The sequence below is a fragment of the Miscanthus floridulus genome, chromosome 2, assembly GCF_019320115.1.
Source record: "Miscanthus floridulus cultivar M001 chromosome 2, ASM1932011v1, whole genome shotgun sequence".
NCBI lineage: Eukaryota > Viridiplantae > Streptophyta > Magnoliopsida > Poales > Poaceae > Miscanthus > Miscanthus floridulus.
This window is the reverse complement of record NC_089581.1, coordinates 12151121-12171406: the sequence shown is the minus strand read 5'-3', so window position 1 is coordinate 12171406 and position 20286 is coordinate 12151121. Positions and strand designations below refer to the sequence as shown.

The 20286-nt window shown below is 44.6% G+C and overlaps 1 protein-coding gene across 4 annotated transcripts; it reads right to left on the bottom strand.

Annotated features, from left to right (window-relative positions):
- Positions 1-1427: 1427 nt before the first annotated feature.
- Positions 1428-18644, bottom strand: LOC136517136 (uncharacterized). Of its 4 annotated transcripts, none has more exons than XM_066510656.1 (17): positions 18069-18642; positions 17240-17502; positions 16458-16535; positions 15265-15485; positions 12604-12696; positions 12241-12324; positions 11925-12041; positions 11725-11815; positions 11594-11650; positions 11461-11514; positions 10842-10899; positions 4264-4340; positions 3744-3814; positions 3301-3358; positions 2097-2156; positions 1951-2013; positions 1428-1850 (listed from the first exon to the last, which is right to left on the bottom strand). In XM_066510656.1, the coding sequence occupies exons 1-17, from the start codon at positions 18211-18213 to the stop codon at positions 1728-1730; spliced, it is 1713 nt and encodes a 570-aa protein (XP_066366753.1). In that variant the 5' UTR covers positions 18214-18642; the 3' UTR covers positions 1428-1727. The 4 variants fall into 4 exon arrangements, with proteins under 4 accessions (XP_066366753.1, XP_066366759.1, XP_066366766.1 ...); XM_066510662.1 differs by having other exon boundaries at positions 18065-18171; XM_066510669.1 differs by lacking the exon at positions 3301-3358 and having other exon boundaries at positions 1715-1850; positions 18069-18644.
- Positions 18645-20286: the final 1642 nt, after the last annotated feature.

Below are 20286 nucleotides of genomic sequence, written 5' to 3'. Positions count from 1 at the left end.
GCTATGGCCCCGTTCGGCTGGCAGAATTTTGGCTGAAACTGGCTGAAAACACTGTTCTAGCTGAATTGTTGTGAGTGAAAAACACTGTTCCGGCTGAAAAAAGAAGCCGAACAGGCCGAATATGGGGTAAGCCGAACAGGCCTATGAACTTTACTTTATATATATTTATTGGCCTATGGAGAATAGCAGTGATCGTGACACATCCTAATATACACAAGTAAGCCCCTACCATTGTATCAAGCACTAAAATTCTCTTCTTTTGACATTCAATTGCAGCATTTTCTCTTGATTGCGCCCATCGATTAAGCTTCACGCGCTGACACTACATATGGCGACTTCGTCAATCTCAAGATCAGTCGGCTCAGTCTCTCAGAAAATGGTTATAAAGTAAGTTATGTGTTCATATGGGTGAGCGCGCATACATGTATGTGAGCGTATGCTATGTTTTAGAGAGAAAAAAAAGATAAACTCACGTGATCGAGACATACTCACACGCATATATGCAGTAGTGTGTGGAACACTTTTTTGTTGTGGTGTGTGTGAAACATGTTTGTACAGCTATGTGTGTAAGACACATTTGTAGGAGTGATCGTTGTCTTTTCTCTTTCGCACGCATATGCAGTAGTGTGTGGAACACTTTTTTTTTCTACGAATGTGTGTGAGATACACTTGTATAGCTATGTGTGTGTGACACATTTGTAGGAGTGACCGTTGCCTTTTCTCTTCTACGTGGCTTGTACTTTTTTCAATTACAGGGATGACGCACATGTTTGAACACCATCACGAACGCACAACACACTCCCACACCCCACAAGTCTACTACTTATCGCGCGCTTGCAAATAATATGTAGTTTTCCCATCGTGTTAATGAAAATAGGCTTCTCTGGACCGTTGCGTGCCTCTTTTTTACGTGGTTTGGTCTTTTTTCGATTACAAGGATGACGCGCACATTTGCACATCATCACAAACGCACAACACACTCCTAGACACCATAAGTCTACTACTCTTATCGCATGCTCACAAATAATACTCATCACTAGAGTTTATATCGGTTAAGGGGGGGTGGGGGTGGGGGGGGGGGGGGGGGGGGGGTTGAATATTTAAATCCTGACAGGTGAAGTCAGTGCCCTCTCAAGCACACAAAGAGGGGTAACCGGACAAGCACTCAAAGAGGGGTCCTTTGCTTCGGGTTGAAACGCCACCGACTTTGCAACGCTAACCTTTGAAGCTGAAAGATTAAGTCAGAAGTTGCCACGTTGTGCGTACTAGACCCCGTTCGCTTGTCTTATGAGCCGTAATATTTCAGCGAACGAACAGTGTTTTTCTCTCACAATAAATCATCAAACAATACTTTCAGCCATAACTTTTCAGCGAAGCGAACATGGCCTAAACAAGCTTTTTTCAGCGAAACATCAGCCTGACTTGCATGCTAGCAATGGTTATGGTTGGGACACTTAACAAAACGCTGAATTCAAAATGTTCACTCCAGACATGATTGGGACTGCTTTCCTTTGCCTCCTAAACTAGTTATGGACATATTTATATACAGGTAAAGTTACTGTTATATGTAGAACTGTGGTTACTATAGTTATACCTTCGCTCCTTCACAATGGGTGAAGCTTTCTGTCTATAAATACGGAAACTACATTGTCACAACTAAAATCACCCTCCTATCCTGCTGCGGGTCAATTACAACGGGTAACTCAGAGCAGCAGCAGGGACTGCTCCTACAGCCCAAGCACATCAAACTCGTGGGGCATGTAATCTTCGCTCGGACGATAGTACTTATTGGGGGAATACAAACCGAAGTTTGTAACCTGGCTGCTGTACAAGCATGCAAATCTCTCAACCTGCGGAAACAAGTGAAAATAAAATCTTGTGTCAGTCCACACATTGCTGCCCGTAACATTCTAAGCACTCACTGTCAAGTATGGTTGAACGTTCTGCCACCTGATGAGCAAATCTGGAATTTTGGTACCCAGTCTTCATGAGCTGTCCCCACACCTTATGAAACTGAACTCAAACGGAAAGCAAACAATTAGAAAGATAAAAAGCGCAGGGAACAAATTCAGCAGTCGTGTAACTGAGAACATTACCTTCTGATGATGTTGCCTCTGAGCCTCCTGATGAAGGCGGCGAACATGCTCTCTCTGTTTCTGCAATTAAAAATGAAAATAAAAAGTCCCCATCAAAGAAAAAAGAATTTTTACCAACATGTACCAATTGTTTTAAGGAGCATGAATCATTTTTTTTATCTAGTGTATGTGTATGGAATGCACATATATGTCAATGCTTTAACATTGTAGAGCTCTACTCTCTACTCTCTCACTCTCTCTCTCTCTCACACACACGTGTTACTTACACGTTGAAACATCCAATGTCATTTGTTCAATTCGACCCTTTCTCAGAATAACTCCCACTGTGTTGCAGACATCTATGCCGACAAATATACATAGACGTTTACAAACACACGCACACGCATAACCAACCCAAGACCATCATACCTCTGAAACACATAGAGCATGTTTTCTATGTTATTCGTGCGCAAAGGCTTATTTTATCCTGAATTCCTGATTGCTTTGTTATTTTTCTGTCTTCCGATTTCTTTGTTATTTAGCTCACATAGAGTATGTTTTGGCCCAATTTAAAGTGAAAAAATAGCCTCCGTGTTATATTCTTGACTATCCCCATCTGTGACAATTTTGTTGTTCCGCTAGTACAACTTAATTGTTCCCCACATCTTTGTTTGTACTAAAAAGCAGAAGCTAGATCCTCTTCTCTATCAATATATTTGCCTGGCATAATCGTGCCAGCAATTTTTTTAAAAAAAACAGAAGCTAGATCAAAACAACTTAGTCGTACTTTTTCTATGCTTGTGATTGCTACCAAACAGGGCCATGGTGAACCGATTATAAGCGAAAACAAACAGACGGCCTATAAATATTAAAGTAATAGAAGATAAAAGAAATTAGACGCTCTAACTGGGCCTAAATCCTATTAAGATTCGAGCCAACCACACTCTCGGTTTGGACCTGAATGCTGAGAACTCTCCTCTCTCCCTGACACACCCTCCTCCCAACTCTCTCTGGGCGGCTAGGACGCTGCCCATCAGGCCATCAAAGCCTAGGGCAGCTGGGTTATAACGGCCGCCAATCTCCACCGAATAATTGCCCATTCTCCCGTATAGGAGTCCACACTTTGCTATATCAAGTAGGTATAGGAGTCGATACTTTGCTATATCAAGTCGACACTTTGGAATGGAGGGAATTGACAACGAAATGAATCAAAATAAGGACCAACCAGCAGATTGTCATGTTCAGAGAACAACTTCTCCTGATTTTCTGTGACATCATCAAGTCTGAACAAAGAGCGGCAAATCAATTAGGAAACTACAGCCATCAAGGAAAACAACACTTGTTTTATATACCACATGGCGAATAGTAGTGGATGGAACACAAAACCAGAGCATAAGAATGTGTTTGATCAGCGTAACTTTCTTGTAAGCATATTGCATGCATTTTGCAGGACCACTGGAAGTGCTAACAGCAAATGTGGCTGAGCAAATTTATTAGTATAAAATCTTCCTGGAAATTCTCCTTAGAAAGATCCAAGGCTACTTTGATGCAAAAGTACAATTATGTTAGAAGATTCAAGTTAGTTCTTCAAAGCTAAAGCAATAGAATGTGGAGTAACTGCATAACAGTAAAAATAGAATTTAACTTAAATAAACTTTCTCAACTTACTTAAGAGACCATTCAAGATGATGGATTCTGTCTTCAATTGAATCACGCTCCATTCTAAGATGTCTAAGCTCCTGAAATAGATAGCACGTAAAAAAAAGGCCACGAGCATGTTTGTGACAATAGACCACATGAACTTGGCAATATCAGTATGTCCAAGTCTGAGAACAATATCACATAATGAAAGGGATATGAACAAGCCGCTAATACTTTTTTGGTCAAGATAGTTTCTACTTACATAACATGTTGGCCTCAAGTTGAGTATTTTTTTTTCTGAAAGAACTCAAGTTGAGTAGGTAAACCTCAAATATTTTGGCAAGCTGCTTCTGCTACAATATTTTGGTTTACCTTCAGTATAACTAGTCCTAGAGAACAAATCTCAATAGAAAACAACCATGAAAATTATTGGTTTTAGGGAAGTGCTGATCATGCACAGGAATATCTCAAAGCCTGAGCCCAGTTGATAAATAATATCTCATTGTTAGGAATTAATTTGTTACAAGCAACTGAGCGTCATTCATACCTTCCGAGTAGACTTTGATTCTGAGAGAAGCTTCACCTCTTGTTCTAGTTCTGGAATCACTAGCATAGTCCGCCAGCCTTTAAGAAATGGATGAAATATAGTGGACAAATGCAATAAGGAAAGGGAAGTGCCCCACAGGAAATATAGATAATGTGTAAAACTACTACAACAAGAAATAACTAGTAAAAAGTGTGTGTGACACACACACACACTATACGTTTTGACGTTTTTTGTGTCTGTTACATTAAATGCTTTAGATGTCACGCAGTGCACGGCGTCAATGCATGCATTTGGATGGATCGGCACCGCGCTAGTTGGGGTTTGGACGCACAAAAGGAGAGGGATGCCAGCAGCAGCAGCAGCAGCACAACAAGACCTGTGCCCGTAAAAACGAGTTTTACTATTTGTCTGTATCATATACTAGTACTGTATTGTATAAGGTGTCTTGTCCTTTATGAACTTAATTGCAATATCTGAGGATGAAGTTTGGACATGTGTTATGATGGATCAAATCCTATTAAGATTCGAGTCAACCACACTGTCGGTGTTTCGGACCGGCGGGCCCTCAACCAACTAGTAAAAATGCACTGCGTGCCCCTAATCCCGGATGGTGATGCAAAGAGACACAAGGTTTATACTGGTTCGGACGATGGGTGCCCTACGTCCAGTCTGAGATATCGATCTTGTATTCCTTGCACCGAAATGCTCGTAGTAGGGGGTTACAAGCAAGGCGAGAGAGGGAGTTAGTCCCAGGCCTCTGCGTGGAGCGGTGTGAGTTGCTTGAGATGCTGATCTCAGGCAGCGGGTAAACGTGCGTGTTACAGAGTGTTGCTTGCGCGTGAGTGAGTTCGTCCGTCTGCCTATGCGTCTCCTAGAAACGGCCTCGGTCCCTCCCTTTTATAGTTGAAGGGGGGTCAGGGGTGATACATGCGTTCGCTATGCGGCGTCCTGCGAACAGAGGCGGCATGTCCGAGCCCTATAGCCTGTTACTGTGGCGGTATGGTCGACGGAGTGGTCCTGTCCTTGATGCACTGGAGCAACGCGCCGGCCACGCCCGATCCTGTGCGACGTGGGAGCTCCAATGATAGCCTGACGCAGGGCATGGCGGACGACGTGCTGGTTGCTGTGTGCTGATAGTGTAAAGAGCCGAGGCTCAGTTGGTGCCGAGGCCGAGCCGTCGTGGGGGGCTCGGCGGGCGCGAATCCCGAGGTTGCCGAGACCCTGAAGTAGACTGCCGAGGCGTGGAGAGAGCAGTTGGTCTTGTACACTGATTCCGAGGCTATAGTAACCCGGACCTGACTCCGCACGCCGCGTTGTCCCTGGAGTAGGAGTTAGGTAGCACAGCGCAGTACGGGCGCCGGTCGTGGGCACAACACCGAGCATAGTGGCCGGTAACCCCCGCCCTGTCCTGTCCTGGACGGCATGGCTTCGATGTGACTGGCATCCAGTCGGCCACGCCGCTGTGTCGAGCCGTCGTTCGGCTGATATCGCGGGAGCGGTCGAACGCGCCGGGCGGACGTGACATCTTGTCCGAGAAGTTGGTCGAGGCGGAGGCGGCGGGGTTGTCTTGCCGAGCCGGCCTTGAGCGAGGCGGAGAATCGGCGTCTCGTCCGAGGCTGTACGCGCGGGGCCTCGGGCGAGACGGAGAATCGGTTCCCCGGCCGAGGCCTTTCGCGCGAGGCCTCGAGCGAGGCGGAAAATCGGTAGGCCGTCCGAGGCCTTCCATGCGAGGCCTCTAGCGAGGCGGAGATTCGGTAGGCCGTCCGAGGCCTTCCGTGCGAGGCCTCTAGCGAGGCAGAGAGTAGGTGGCTTCGGACATGGCCGGGGTTTGGCCAATAGTTGTCCCTCGGCTTTGACTTTGACGGGGTCTAAGCGATTTTTTTCGATTGTTGCTTAGGGGACCCCTTCTCGTGGTACCCGGCACACACTCTCTCGGTTTGGGCCTGAAAGCTGGGAACACTACTCTTGAAAACCTCTCTCTGGGGCTGCCCATCAGAGCCAGCTGGGGCCGCGCCGCTGCAGGGTAACACTTGTAACGGCCGGCGAATAATTCCCCATTCCCAAACCCAATTCCTTAACTATCTGACAGGTCACAGTCTCTCTATCGCTCGCATCGCCGATGGAGAAGCCCCCCCAGCCCGGGGCAGTCACCGGTGCCCTGGCTCTGTAGCGCTGAGACGGCTGGTGCATCGACGATGACACGACGGGAAGCACCATCGGAAGGAGGTGCACTCCGTAAGGGAAAGTACTTGTTGGCACGTGCACGGCGTTGCGCCAGTCTTTGCAGACGCCCGCAATGCTCATGAGCTCGGCGAAGCACTGCAGATAGGTGAAGATGAGGACGAGGATCTCTACAGGGACGATGGCCAAGGAGGCCATGGCGGAGGGAGCACATGGGCATTGGAGCGTGAGGTGGGTGGGGACCAGTTTCTAGTTCTCCCTTCCTCGGTGTGGGTGGTGGGGCCGTGGGGCTATAGATAGAGACTAGAGAGATGAATAGGGATTTGCCGAACAGCTAGTGGTTTCGGTCTCCCTTTCTCTGCTGGGACTACTTACCGTAGATTTACGACACGTGTCGTTTATAGTGAACCATAAGCTGCAATATACTCAAACTTGAATACATGGTCAAGATGTTCTGATCAGTATGTTGTCAAATTCGTGGATGCTATATTAGCCAGTACTTACGAATTTATGGTCTTATGCTATTGAAATTTTGTTTTTCTGATCAATATATATAATGAATGGATGTTCTTCCTCAGTTGAAGAAAATAAGCATAACATACTAGGCATAATCTTTGTAGGTAACATGATATTGGCTGCAAGAACCATTTGATGTGGGTGAGAGCTGAGCTGTCTCAAGCATTTGCTGGAAATATACTGCAAGAAGCTGATGTTAGTAGTTTGCTTCAAGTTGACAAATTCTTTTTGAAGCAAGCCTACATACTGCAGTCCCATTTTTGAACAAGGAGGGCATAGAGAATTAATTGGATGCCACTTAGCTTCCATTTCACAGTTCAGATTGGATTTTGTTTAAGATGAAATGGCACTTGATTCCCGTTTTTCACCTTATTACTCTTACGGGAAGCAACATCGGCAGGAAGAGGTGCGCTTCGTAAGAACTAGTAAAAGTACTACCACAAGAATAACAAGTACTTACCACAAGAAATCACTAGTAAAAAGGGTAGCGTGAGTGTGATTGTGTGATTTTGTGTGTGTGTGACACACGTTCACCTTTTGTGTTTGTGTTATGTTACATGCTTTACATTAGACACAGTGCAATGGCGAAGCACCGCAGGCAGGTGAAGATGAGGATCTCTACAGGGACGCTGGCCAAGGAGGCCATGGCGGAGGGAGTATGCGTGCAATGGAGCGTGAGGTGGGTGGGAATCAGTTTCCAGTTCTCTCTTCCTCGGGGTATAGATAGAGACTACAGAGAGGAATAGGGATTTGCTAGAGACTGGAGACTGGAGAGGATCTGGGAGATGGCGGCGGCGAGAGCGTCATCGTCTGCGGGGAATCTAGGGAGGTCGTGGCAGTCGAGGTAGAGCAAGGCGGAGCGCCATAGGTGCTTCCATCGTTTAGCTAGGGTTGGGACACGACCGGCGTCCTTGGTGGGCAGAAGGGAGATGATATCACCGAGAACGCCGTCGGGGAAGGCGCTGATGTAATCGACGAGAACGCCGTCGGGGAGAGCGCTGATGTAATCAACGCCCTTTCCTTGTCATCGTCTCTCCCAGCTGACGACAGTTTGTGTCGACAGGAGGTGATCCGAAGGAGGGAGATTGACAGGCCGCTTGCCAGCGTTCTCGACACATACCAGCCAATCCGGTTCTGTGTGTTTGGGGAGAGCAGTGGAACATCTGGACGGAGAGGATTGGGCCCGTCCACCTCAACCTTGGGACTAAGAAGGCCCTAGTGCTCTAAAGGAACAGTGAACACAACAGCGATGCTTCACAGGCACTCTTGTATGAGATTGACCTGATATCTGTTCTTAGATGTATCGGATCTTCCTGAATTTGCTTGTTCCAAGTACTTGTTGGCACGTGCACGGCATTGCGCCAGTCTTTGCAGACGCCCGCAATGCTCAAGAGGTCGGCGAAGCACTGAAGGTAGGTGAAGATGAGGACGAGTATCTCTGCAGGGACGCTGGCCAAGGAGGCAATGGCAGAGGGAGCGCGCAAGCAATGGAGCGTGAGGTTGGTGGGGATCAGTTTCCAGTTCTCCCTTCCTCGGTGTGGGAGGTGGGGGTATAGATAGAGACTTGAAAAAGGGTAGTGTGTGTGTGTGACACAAGTTCACCTTTTGTGTTTGTGTTATTAGCTCAGGGTCGCTCGAGGAAATCATGTTGAGGGCCGTGCTTGTTCCTGTTGTGGATGTCACGCCACAGCGTCTTAACGTCCAAGCAGCCGAGCTCAACAAATTCAGGCTGCAATCCAGTGGGAACCGTGACTTGATCACGTCGTTCGAGGAGCCCACGGTCGATTCGCTCTTGTTCTTGTATTTCTCCACATTATCTCGTTTCATTGGATTTGGTCTCAATTTGCACCTTATGAGTTTGTCCACCTCCATGGAATGGAGCAGCAAATACACAGAGCTCAATAATCCTGCTGGCTTACGCATCCGTGTGCTATGCATGGTGATACTTGCCAGCGGCTATGTACGTGTGTTGATCTACTGCACAATTTAATTTCCCAACCTTCAATGAATTTTGTCATTTTTATTTGCACAACATATGATAATCACATTGTTTAGCAGGTACGTCTGTAGAAGCAAGACGGAGTTTTACGGAAGAAATAATACGCCCTTCCAATAAACAATTTTTCTATTTCTATGCTTCATCTCCGAATGGAGGACCGGTGTGCTTTAGCTTTTGGAACACTTGTGTTGGAGCTGCTCAAGACTCTGAATGTCATACAAAACCTCCAGCTCATCCTTCCTCAAGTCAGTGTATATAACTTCACTTCATACACCTTAGCTAAGTTCTCTAGCTAGCTAATACTAAACATCAGTGGCTAATGTGGTGTACTTTATTGACTCTTTTGTAGGAGCGTGGCATTTGCTCAACTAAGAAAGAATATGGCCATTACATGGAGGACATCAGGAGAAATCGACACATCTCATTGACTAATCTCGAGGTGGTGGAAATCAAAGGATTCAATGGATCACGACCTTGGTTTCTTAAACATTCCGATCAAATCTGCGCCAATGCTAAAGATAGTGCGGATGGAACTATCCAAGGGGGTTCGACGCATACCAGCCAATCCGGTTCCGTGTGTTTGGGGAGAGCAGTGGAACATCTGGACGGAGAGGATTGGGCCCGTCCACCTCAACCTTGGGACTAAGAAGGCCCTAGTGCTCTAAAGGAACAGTGAACACAACAGCGATGCTTCACAGGCACTCTTGTATGAGATTGACTTGATATCTGTTCTTAGATGTATCGGATCTTCCTGAATTTGCTTGTTCCAAGTACTTGTTGGCACGTGCACGGCATTGCGCCAGTCTTTGCAGACGCCCGCAATGCTCAAGAGGTCGGCGAAGCACTGAAGGTAGGTGAAGATGAGGACGAGTATCTCTGCAGGGACGCTGGCCAAGGAGGCAATGGCAGAGGGAGCGCGCAAGCAATGGAGCGTGAGGTGGGTTGGCATCAGTTTCCAATTCTCACTTCCTCTGTGTGGGCGGTGGGGGTATAGATAGACTTGAAAAAGGGTAGCGTGTGTGTGACACACGTTCACCTTTTGTGTTTGTGTTATTAGCAACGGCCGGACTAGAGAGGATCTGGGAGATGGCAGAGGCGAGAGCGCCGTCGTCTGTGAGGAAGCCAGGGAGGTCATGGCAATCAAGGTTGAGCAAGGTAGAGCGCCATAGGTGCTTGCATCGTTTGGCTAGGGTTGGGGACTCGCCCAGCATCCTTGGTGGGCAGGAGGGAGATGATGTCACCAAGAACGCCATCGGGTAGGGCGCTGATGTAATCAACGGCCTTTCATTGCTGTCGTCTCCCAGCTCCTCCACCTCCATACGGTGGTGTTTCTTGGCGACTCCGAGATCTATGCCCTCCGGCCCCAAAAGGTTTGGAGTCGAGCACATCTGTCATCGCCAAGAGTGGCGAGATGCTTCCCATCTCCTCCGATTGCTAGCCGTCGGTGTCGGGTGCCTCCGACCTCCTCTTTTTGTTTCTGGCATGAGGAGCCACCTCCACCTCAGGCTTCATGGCCGGCAGCAAGCAGCGTTAGTGCTAGAGCTGCTGAATGCTAAGAGAGTGGCTCAGCGTCCCCGCCGCAATCGCTCGTATAGGTCAAATGCGCAGGCTGCTGCACCGCTCTGTCTGCTCAGACAGACTGCAGTGCCCTAACCGAGGCTACATGATTATTTTTTCCGGCCATGAAGCCTCCATACAATCATCCAGCATTCATATATGTTATATTATATGTGTGTCTATGATTAGGTGTGGGCTAGTATGAACTTAATGAAATGGGGGCAACATTAAAAGTTGTCTGCACAATTAAAACTGCCATGCTTAATCATAGATTTATATATCAGATCACAATACAACTAACAAGTAGAGGATAAATAAAACATACCCAGAACTTTCTTGCTCCGCAGAATATCTCCATATATGTGATCACCAACATAGAGAATCTACAAAATTGTAAGATAAGGAAATATTATGTTTGATTCAAACACTCAGATACATTCAGTGTAGAGTATTGGATTGGCTTTAGTCCAATATCCTATGGGATTTCGGCACTTCTATATGGATCCAATAGCTTTGGATTCTGTAGGATAAAAAAATGGACAATTCAAATTCTATTGGACTTATACTTGGTAGCAGGAAACTGGTCACGGTGGAGGTGGCGGCAACGGCGGTGGAGCAGCCGCGCAGGTCTTGCGTCCGGCTCTGCTAGTCCTGCGCCGTGGCCTTCTTCGCATGAGCAACAGCTGTCCCGGCAGTAACGGCAGCGGATGCGCTGCAAACCACTCGGCAGGAACCTGTTGGCTGGGTATGCCCGCTCAAAGTTGGTCAGAACGGTGGTGAAGCACCCAGGCTAGCTACCAGGCGCTTGGGGTTGCTGCGGACATGGGCAAAGGATATTGGACTAAAGCCATTGGATCCAATAGCCTCTAATTGGATTTGAATGTCCGTCCATTCACATGTGCAATTTAGTGCTAGTGAATCTCTGCTAAGTGTATAGCCCATACCTGTGAACTAGAAGCAACAGAAAGTAATCTGTGGAGATGACCAACATTGCCTCCCTGGAAAGGATATAGCAATAAATAGGATATAGCAATGGTAGAAAGTTGCATTTACATTATATATCAGGAAAATAAGTACCTGGTAAACTTTCTGAACTGGTGTTGAGTGCTGATGACTTGATCTTGGGCTTACGATCTTCACGAAGGATTGCATATATTAGGGAAAAACATATGCCATGAAGATAGATTAGAATTGACAAATTTACTAGCCTGAATATCAGCATTCAGAAGTTTTCCAGAATCAGGCTCAACTTCAAAGAGGCCTGCACGGTTATCATCATGGAAGAAACTTGGCTTCGAACTGAAAGAAAGTTCATTAAGGACTGGCTACTAAGTTGAGGGAGCTGATACTTTCACTAATAATAAATAGCAACAAAATAATCAGGAACCAGGGAACATAAGACACTAACCTGCCTGTTATTACAATATCAAAATATTGAAGCCAGTTGTGGTTGAGACCAGAGCCTACATCTGAAGTGTATGGCCCACAAAGGTAGTTCATGACAACATCGGTGTAGTCCCACAAACTGCATGAATGAGTACTTGTCCAAATAGTAAATAGATTGTAACAAGAAGCTTGAAAATGCAGAATGCATCAAGATGAAAAACCTTAGTTTTAACAGATGGGTTCGTTTTAGGAGAAACTAGATAGGACACATTACAGAAATATGTCATCACACAAGTCTCAAGAAGCCTAAAATTATAAAGGCACCACCGGCCACATACCTATTCGTCACTAAGAATGTTGAGCGTCCAGATTTCCTGATCATTTCAAGCATTGGTACAATTGCCAAGTCCTCATTGATGTACCTGCAATGTTCAAATTACACAAATTAGCAGGATTTTCTATAACATAATTATAAGCACAAGTATATAGAACTGTAAAAGTTGGGAATGACATAATTAGCAGGATCCTCTAGAACATAAAAGTGGAAATAACACATGGATGCCAATTTGCATGTGGACCAAAATAAAAACCAAGGCAGACCTATAGCAAAAGTAAGTATGTCTTTATGAATAATATCTAGCACTGAATTGTGTCAGGTGACTGGTATTAAATAGTTAACCATGAAATAGGAAATGAGTTACCTGGCAGGATCCTTCGCCACCATGCGCTTTAAAGTTCCATCACGATGACACAAGTCAACCGCAGACCTCACATCTCTGTACATAAGTGGATAGCTGTACCAACATAGTAACGCAAGCTCAAAAAAACTCCAGTCAACTCCAGATCAAACAATGAAAGAAAAACTAGAGAGCAACAAGTAAACAACAAATTTGTTTTCTCCTTGTAATAGTAAGGCTCTACTGTCCTGTTGCTAAAAAAAGATAGTGCTCTTGTCAAGGACGTTGGTGCTCAAGGTAGCTGGCCCTCGACTATGAAGCTCGTAGCTTGGGTTGATAATGGCGTGGGGTTTATCCCCTGGACGCCCTATGTTGAAGGGGATGAGATTAAGATGAAGGGGGATGAGATTAAGAGAGACAAGGGAGATTAGGAATAGGTTTGTTCATTGCTTAACTTCATTCAACTGAGTCCTGGATACATATAGGAGTCGGCTGGCTCCTTGGTTCTAATTCCTGCATTAACTCTATACTCTCAACTACTTCTTAATTGCTGAGACAACCAGCCACCTAAACCACCTCGGGCTCCTGCTGGCCTGTGCCCTCGGGGGCAGCCCTGGCTGCATCTCGTACTCTGGGCCTGCAGTTATACTGCTACCCCCACATGACAACTCTCATTTAGGCCAGTCTCAGTAGGGGTTTCATCTCCCAGTTTCAACACACCCATATTTTGAAAACAGTGCAGAAGAGTTTCATCCCCATAAAACTCTCTCTACTCCCATGAAACTTTTATCTTCTCTCTCTTCATCAAGACAGTGCCATGTCAGCGTATTTAATGCCCATGAAACTCTATGAAATCCCCATTGAAACTGGCCTTAGGCCTGGTTTAGTTCCCAAAAATTTTCACCCCAAACTATCACATCGAATCTTGCGGCACATGCATGGAGTATTAAATATAGACGAAAAAAAACTAATTGCACAGTTTGGTTGGAAATCGTGAGACGAATGTTTTAAGACTAATTAGTCCATGATTAGCCATAAGTGCTACAGTAACTAACATGCGCTAATGACGGATTAATTAGGCTTAATAAATTCGTCTCGCAGTTTCCAGACGAGCTATGTAATTAGTTTTTTTATTAGTATTCGAAAACCCCTTCCGACATCCCCGAAACATCCGATGTGACATCCAAAAATTTTCATTTCGCGAACTAAACGCAGCCTTACATGCTTATGCTTTTATTGTGTGGTGTAAGACACGGTCATGTGCAGACAGGTCTGATTTTGTTGGCCACATGAGAGAAAAAATGGAAAAGGTAATGTGCCATCCATAATAGTGTTAGCGTGCAGGCAACTTAATAATTTGAAATAATTACAACTGGAACTTACAAAAAGCCCTGGCATTTTATTGAACAATTCATTCATTGACACAAATAAAGTTTGGTGGGACTATATGCATGAGGGCGTGTGGATTTATGACAACAGCTAGAACAACAACCTCAAATTGTCCGAATTGTATGCAAGTCCTAGTGCAACAACAACAACAACCACAAAAAAAAAAACCCCGAGTGCCCACAAAAACCTAAACTAAATTACCGTGATTGGTGTCAAAAGACAAGGGATATATGCCATGGTACAGCACAGAAAGGATATCAACAAGGCATGGCATAATAATATGGTATGACTCATTCAATCATCCCAACATATAGGTAACTTTGAACCTCACTTTTGGCGGGAACACGGGAACTGTAACCCAAACATGGACGTGGGTGTAAGAATCTAGCCCAGGTTTGGATGCCTGATTTGACAAAAAAAAAATGGCTACCACTGGAACTTACAAAAAGTCCTGGCATTCTTATTGAACAATTCACTCATTGACGCAATTAAATTTGATGGGACCTATATGCATGAGACCTGTGGATTTATGAGAACAACAAACACAACCACCTCAAAATTTCCAAATTGTGTGCAAGTCCTAGTGCAAAAGAAGGAAAAAAGATAAAACTTAACGAGTTCCCACAAAAACCTAAATTTAAATTACCATAATTGGTGTCAAAAGTCAAGAGATAGTATGTCATGGTACAGTACAGAGGATATCAACAAGGCATGTCATGATAATTAATAATATGCATTCAATCATCCCAACATCTACGTGCCCTTGAACCTTATTTTTGGCGGGAACATAGGAACTGTGACTCGAACATGAACATGGTGTCAGAATCTAGACCAGGTTTGAATGTCCGATTTGACAAAGAATCGACATGGGTGTCAAAACTACAGAGTTAATGAATATACAAGCATGGTCCAGCAATAAAAGGTCGAAGAGGTATTGACATGGATCAAAGTGCATGTAGACTAAACTCATGATGAAAAACAGGCCGACATGAAATGAACAAAGGAAAAGGTAATTGCTTAGGCGATTCAAGATAGTAGATTTAAATTAATGAAGGAATAAGGAAATGACAGAAATTTGGAGTATTGTGGACTTGTGGTGATAGACAGTTGTGTAGTGTTGGCTACATATTGGTTAATTATCAAAAATAAGAATCAAGAATCATTCAGAGTGGATATGCTCTTCAAAATGTAAAATAATTTTTAATAATTTGTATCAATCAACTTATATTTAAATGATGTCCTAAAAATTTCAAGCCCCATAAGTATGGTAAACATGTAAGATGGGAATAATCATACTCTGTGCCTGCAGGTACTTTTCCAGGATTCTTGTCCATGAAATCAACAAGCTGAGCAAATAGATAAGCTTCACCCAGTGAGAAAAGCGTATCTATAAGGGCATAATCAGGTTCATCAAATGAATCTCTTATCAATGTACTCCCATAAGCAGCAACTTTTTCTTCTTTCGACAGTTCCTTAAAACCATGGTATGCAACTTTTACATACTTGTGTCGATCCATCTGATAATCCATCACCAAAATAGTTAAAAGGAGTTAATTTAGTTAAAAATTACTACCTCCGTCCACAAAAAGGTAGCAACTATGGTATTTGTGCAAGTCAAACTAGCTTAACTTTGATCAAGTTTATAGTGAACAGTATTACCATTTATGTCTACAACTAGGTTTACTACGAAAATATATTTCTTAGTTAATTTAATGTTACTTATTTTGTATCATAGATGTTACTACTTTTTCTATATAACTTTGGTCAAACTTCAAATCGTTTGACTCCTCACAAAATGAGAATTGCATCCTTTTGTGGATGGAAGGAGTACAAGTATTGAAAGTCCAGCACAAAAGTATGAAACAATGAGCTATAAAACAAATTGAGAGCAGAAGCAAATATTTCATTTAAATTTTACAATACAGATCGTATCAAAATTTATGATGAGGCCTAGACCTGTTTTTGCCATTCCCACTAACCAGTAGAACTTTTCACATTGAAAACTAACACTTGATACTTCCAAAATGACGACGATGCTCAGCGAGTGATTAATATTAATATTGAGGAACTGCAAATGCTAGCTCGAAAAGAGTGATTATGGTTCAAACTATAATATTATAATAAATAAGAATAGGTAGAATAGTTAACAAAAAAAAATGCATCAATTAGTTTGACAAGACGCCTCCTACTGATTCGCAATCATGTAACCACCAACATCACATTTCAAATAAGAATATGAAAAAATGTGGAGATCTGATTATTGTAAAAATATTGTGGTTGGGCACTTTGCTGATAATACTCCTACAACAGAGCCTTTTGTTTCCAAGCAGGTTGGGCCCTTCATTGATAACAAGATAATTTCTTTTATGTTTTGGACAGTTACAACAGAAAACTTCCAGCAACTTGGTCTTGTTTTACTAAGTGGCAGTGTAACAGTAATATATTATTTCCAAAAAAACGAGGGGCAAGTTTAAGAAATAATAACTGACCTTCAAGATATTTCCTCTCTTCTTATCAAGAACTAGTCCTCTGACCATATATTTCCAATCAAACTCCCAAGTCAGCAGCTGCATGATCAAAGAATAGTAAAATCGAATACTGAACCTAAACAAGCCAACATGGAATATGTTTTGTTGCTTTCATAAAGATTCAGTACGTAAAGGTGAATTCTGAAATCAAGGCAAATGCACTTCAATAGAAAATATTTCTGCTCAATAAGTGGATAGCAAATTTCATTCTCCAATGTGTTCGACTTTATGAGTGCAACACTCAGTGAGGCCCCACTAAGATAAAAAGCAATAACTCCAACAAGGAATTTTAATCAAGAACAGCACCAACATTATGCAGCCAAACTCCATAAAAGTAAAAACAGGTATAGAGTGTACTAATTCATCTATGCTGTCATAACCAGAAGCCGATGTGCTTCCTTGCCGTCGGTATAGAAATGCTGCCACACACTATCAAATCGCATGCTAAACTCAATAAGTAGAAGTCCAGCCTCTAAAAGCATAGTATATGATAGACTAAAAGTATAAAAATGAAGCATAATGGCTACGCTAACTTCTGGGACATCCAAATGGTACAATCATAGACACATTGGAAAACAGTTAAAGCAACTATATGGAATTTATGTGCCATTAACTCTCTTTCTTGCATGCATTGAAAGGTCAATGTACAAATAGATTCAAAACCAACACATCTAGTATGAAAGTGATCAATCTGGATATTTTATCTTGGTGTATTAAGCAAATTTGCATTCCTTAGCACTAACCTCTTCAGGGTAGCGCAGATCCTTCACAAGCTTCTCTATTGTACCATAGTAAGCAAGGGCCTCGAAGGTCTCAGGCTTGTACTGTGCCAGAGTGTAGTCCATATCAAATCCCACTGCCCTAATGTTCCTCATGTTGAGTGACCTATTGCAGAATACCTCCTTCCCGACAGAAATGCTTCTCGGTTCTGCCGAAGGTGTTGACCATACTGCCCCAGTGGACGCTGTGTCCACCGCACCGCTGTCCATCCTTACAGCAGTGCAACCTGATAGGAGACCAACACATCTGTATTGTAAGAGCATACAAGCTAATAAACTTAAAAATGCTAACTGTACTTCACGATCGGTGGCGAAGCACGTTGTTTCAATCAGGAATTATGTCCGAGTTGGTTAAAACGTTAGATGATCAACGTATTACAAGGACATACGGGCAAAGTTGCAGCAGTAGAACGAGTAAAACCGAAATTCCTGCATCTCATGAGAATAAATAAAACACACTTAACGCTGAATCACAAAACTATGATGCAAAATGCAGAATCCATCAAATTCCAACAAAAATCCACAATCTCTGCATGCCATCACGACTCGCCAAAGTGATCCGGGTAACCCAATGAAATCCACAAACTCTGCTCGGCAAAGGAGTGGAGCCACGAACTCCCTTGGAAACAACCGAGTGAAATCGGAGATATACAAGACAGAACATCTCGCGCCAGTCAAACCGGTCAAATAGCACAGGAATCGTACGGCGCACAAAACAGCACGAGAAGAACGGGCAAAATTCTCATCCCACCGAGAAAATCTTCACGAATGCACGGAAGAAGCGCGTACGTACCTCTGGAGCCGGAGGCCGACGCGGCAGCGGCGGCGGCGGCGGCGGGCGAGAAGGAGGAGGACGCGGACGCGAAGAAGAGGAGCAGCGGAGGCGAGAGGGGCGCGAGGTGGAGAGCGGCGGCGAGAGGCCTCCTGGAGAAGAGCATTATCGCTGGCTCCCAAACCGGCGCGCTTTAAATAGGCGACGAGGGGGAGCGCCTGATGCGACGAGGGAGAGAAGACCGGGCGACGGAAGCGTGACCGTGGTCGTGCGAGGGAGGGAATAAATGCGGCGCTAGGTGGGAGGATGGGAGGAGGAATCCCGACGGGGCCGGGTGGTGGTGCGCGTGAGGGACGGGAGGCCGGGCACCGCCGCGCGGCGGCGTCATCTCATCTCATCGCGCTGGCCTGCGCCGAGCAGCGGGCGGAGGCGCGGGCCGCGAGGGGGTGACGGGGCAAGTGGCGCGGGGATCGTGTGCGGATTCGGATGCGGATGCTGCGGAGCGGAACGGAGCTCGCGTGCGTTGGAAGCAGCAGCGGGGCGCGGACGGGCGGACGAGGGCGGGCTGGGCTGGTGGTGGAGGAACTCCTGCTCGCTCTGGCTGTGGATGGATGCGTTTGAGTTTGTGGTGATGTTGCTCCGCTGGCCGCTGGTAACGGATGACGTGGCGCCGCTTTCCCTCCCGCGGCTTGGCTCCGGCCACACGCGCCCGTACCAAGAGACTAGCAATAGTGTTTTTTCTTCTCACAACAAATCAGTATCAACTAAGCTTATCAGCCCAGAAATCAACCAGCAAACAAGCTCTGGGACATGAGGGCATGCTACCATGCGGCGCAGGTGGTTTGACGCAAATCGGGAAGAATGGAGGATGGATTTTTGCTAGGTGAATCTTTTAGCTAGTTAAATATAGAAATCTTGTTAAAATAGAAACTGTGTAGTGCTATAAGTGTATAACATTAGGGTTAGCGTAGAGAGTTTATCTCTACGAGCGATAAAGAAGACGATGATGACCATACAATATGGTAGCTTTCAGAAGACACTGAAGACGCCATAGAGAATAAACAAGATATTTCGGATGAAGACGTTTGTCGGTGCGAAATTTAACCAACAAGTAAATATTTGTAGTTTTGCCGTGCGTTATGATTGGATGTGGCCTAGCCTAGCACTCAATGACATAGGATTTATACTGGCAGTGCCGGTCCTAGGATTTTAAGGACCCTCCGACGATCTTGTCGTAACGGCCTCTCTTGACCATGTATAAAATCTTATAATATATAGGCGCTGATTTTACTTACAAAACGAAAACAAATTTAATAACATATTTTTAATTTAACATGTCTGATAATTATCGAGGAACAATGTAGATTAAGGAATATATTTGTAGATGTATGATAATTATCGAGGAACAATGTAGATTAAAAAAATAATATATTCGTTTTCTTTTCTCACCCATGACAAATGTTTCTTAGATAACATTCTAAAATTCTAACACGTAAATTAGAAGAAAAAATATGACTATATGGGTACAAAGTACTAGAAGTCTAGAATATTATACAAATAATTAATTTGGATTAAAAATAAAAAGAAAAAAATACCTTGGGCCTAAATAACTAATCTGTTATCGCAATTCATAAGAAGCAAAGAATCAAGATGTCGTCGTCGTGGAGCCCTGCCTGGTCGCCGTCCTCGTGCGCCGTGTCCGTGTCTCTGGTAGTCTAGCTCTTCACGATGGCGCGGCTCGCCAGCTCCGCGCGTGTAAGGCACACATCCCAAACTCACGATCAGAGTGTGTTGTGTGCAGCGTGACTCCTCGCCTCTTCTCTACCCGAGGGCCGTGAGGAAAGAAAACTAGAAAAGAAATGCCGATGTTATCTTTTTGGATCGTCTGGCTAGTTCTATGTATCTCTTCTTATTAGTTTGCTAATGCCTAATGGACTATAGGACCTGTGGTTTTGTATACCTGGGCTTGGGCCCCTCCTCCGCTTGAGCCCTCGGCCATCGCACCTCGTGCCCTACCTTTAGGGCCGACACTGTATACTAGTTCAGGCAACGTGTCCTACGTTCAGTTTTAGTCGGTCAGTGAATTTATTCCTGAGCCCGGGTGCTCGAAGTTTGCTGTAGGTTACAAACGAGTAGGAATAAGAAGAGGGGTGTTAAAGGCCCGGTCGGACTCTGAACCGAATGGGTGAGAGTGACGGGTGCTCTAACGTGAGCTAAGTATTGAAGCGTATGCTCTATA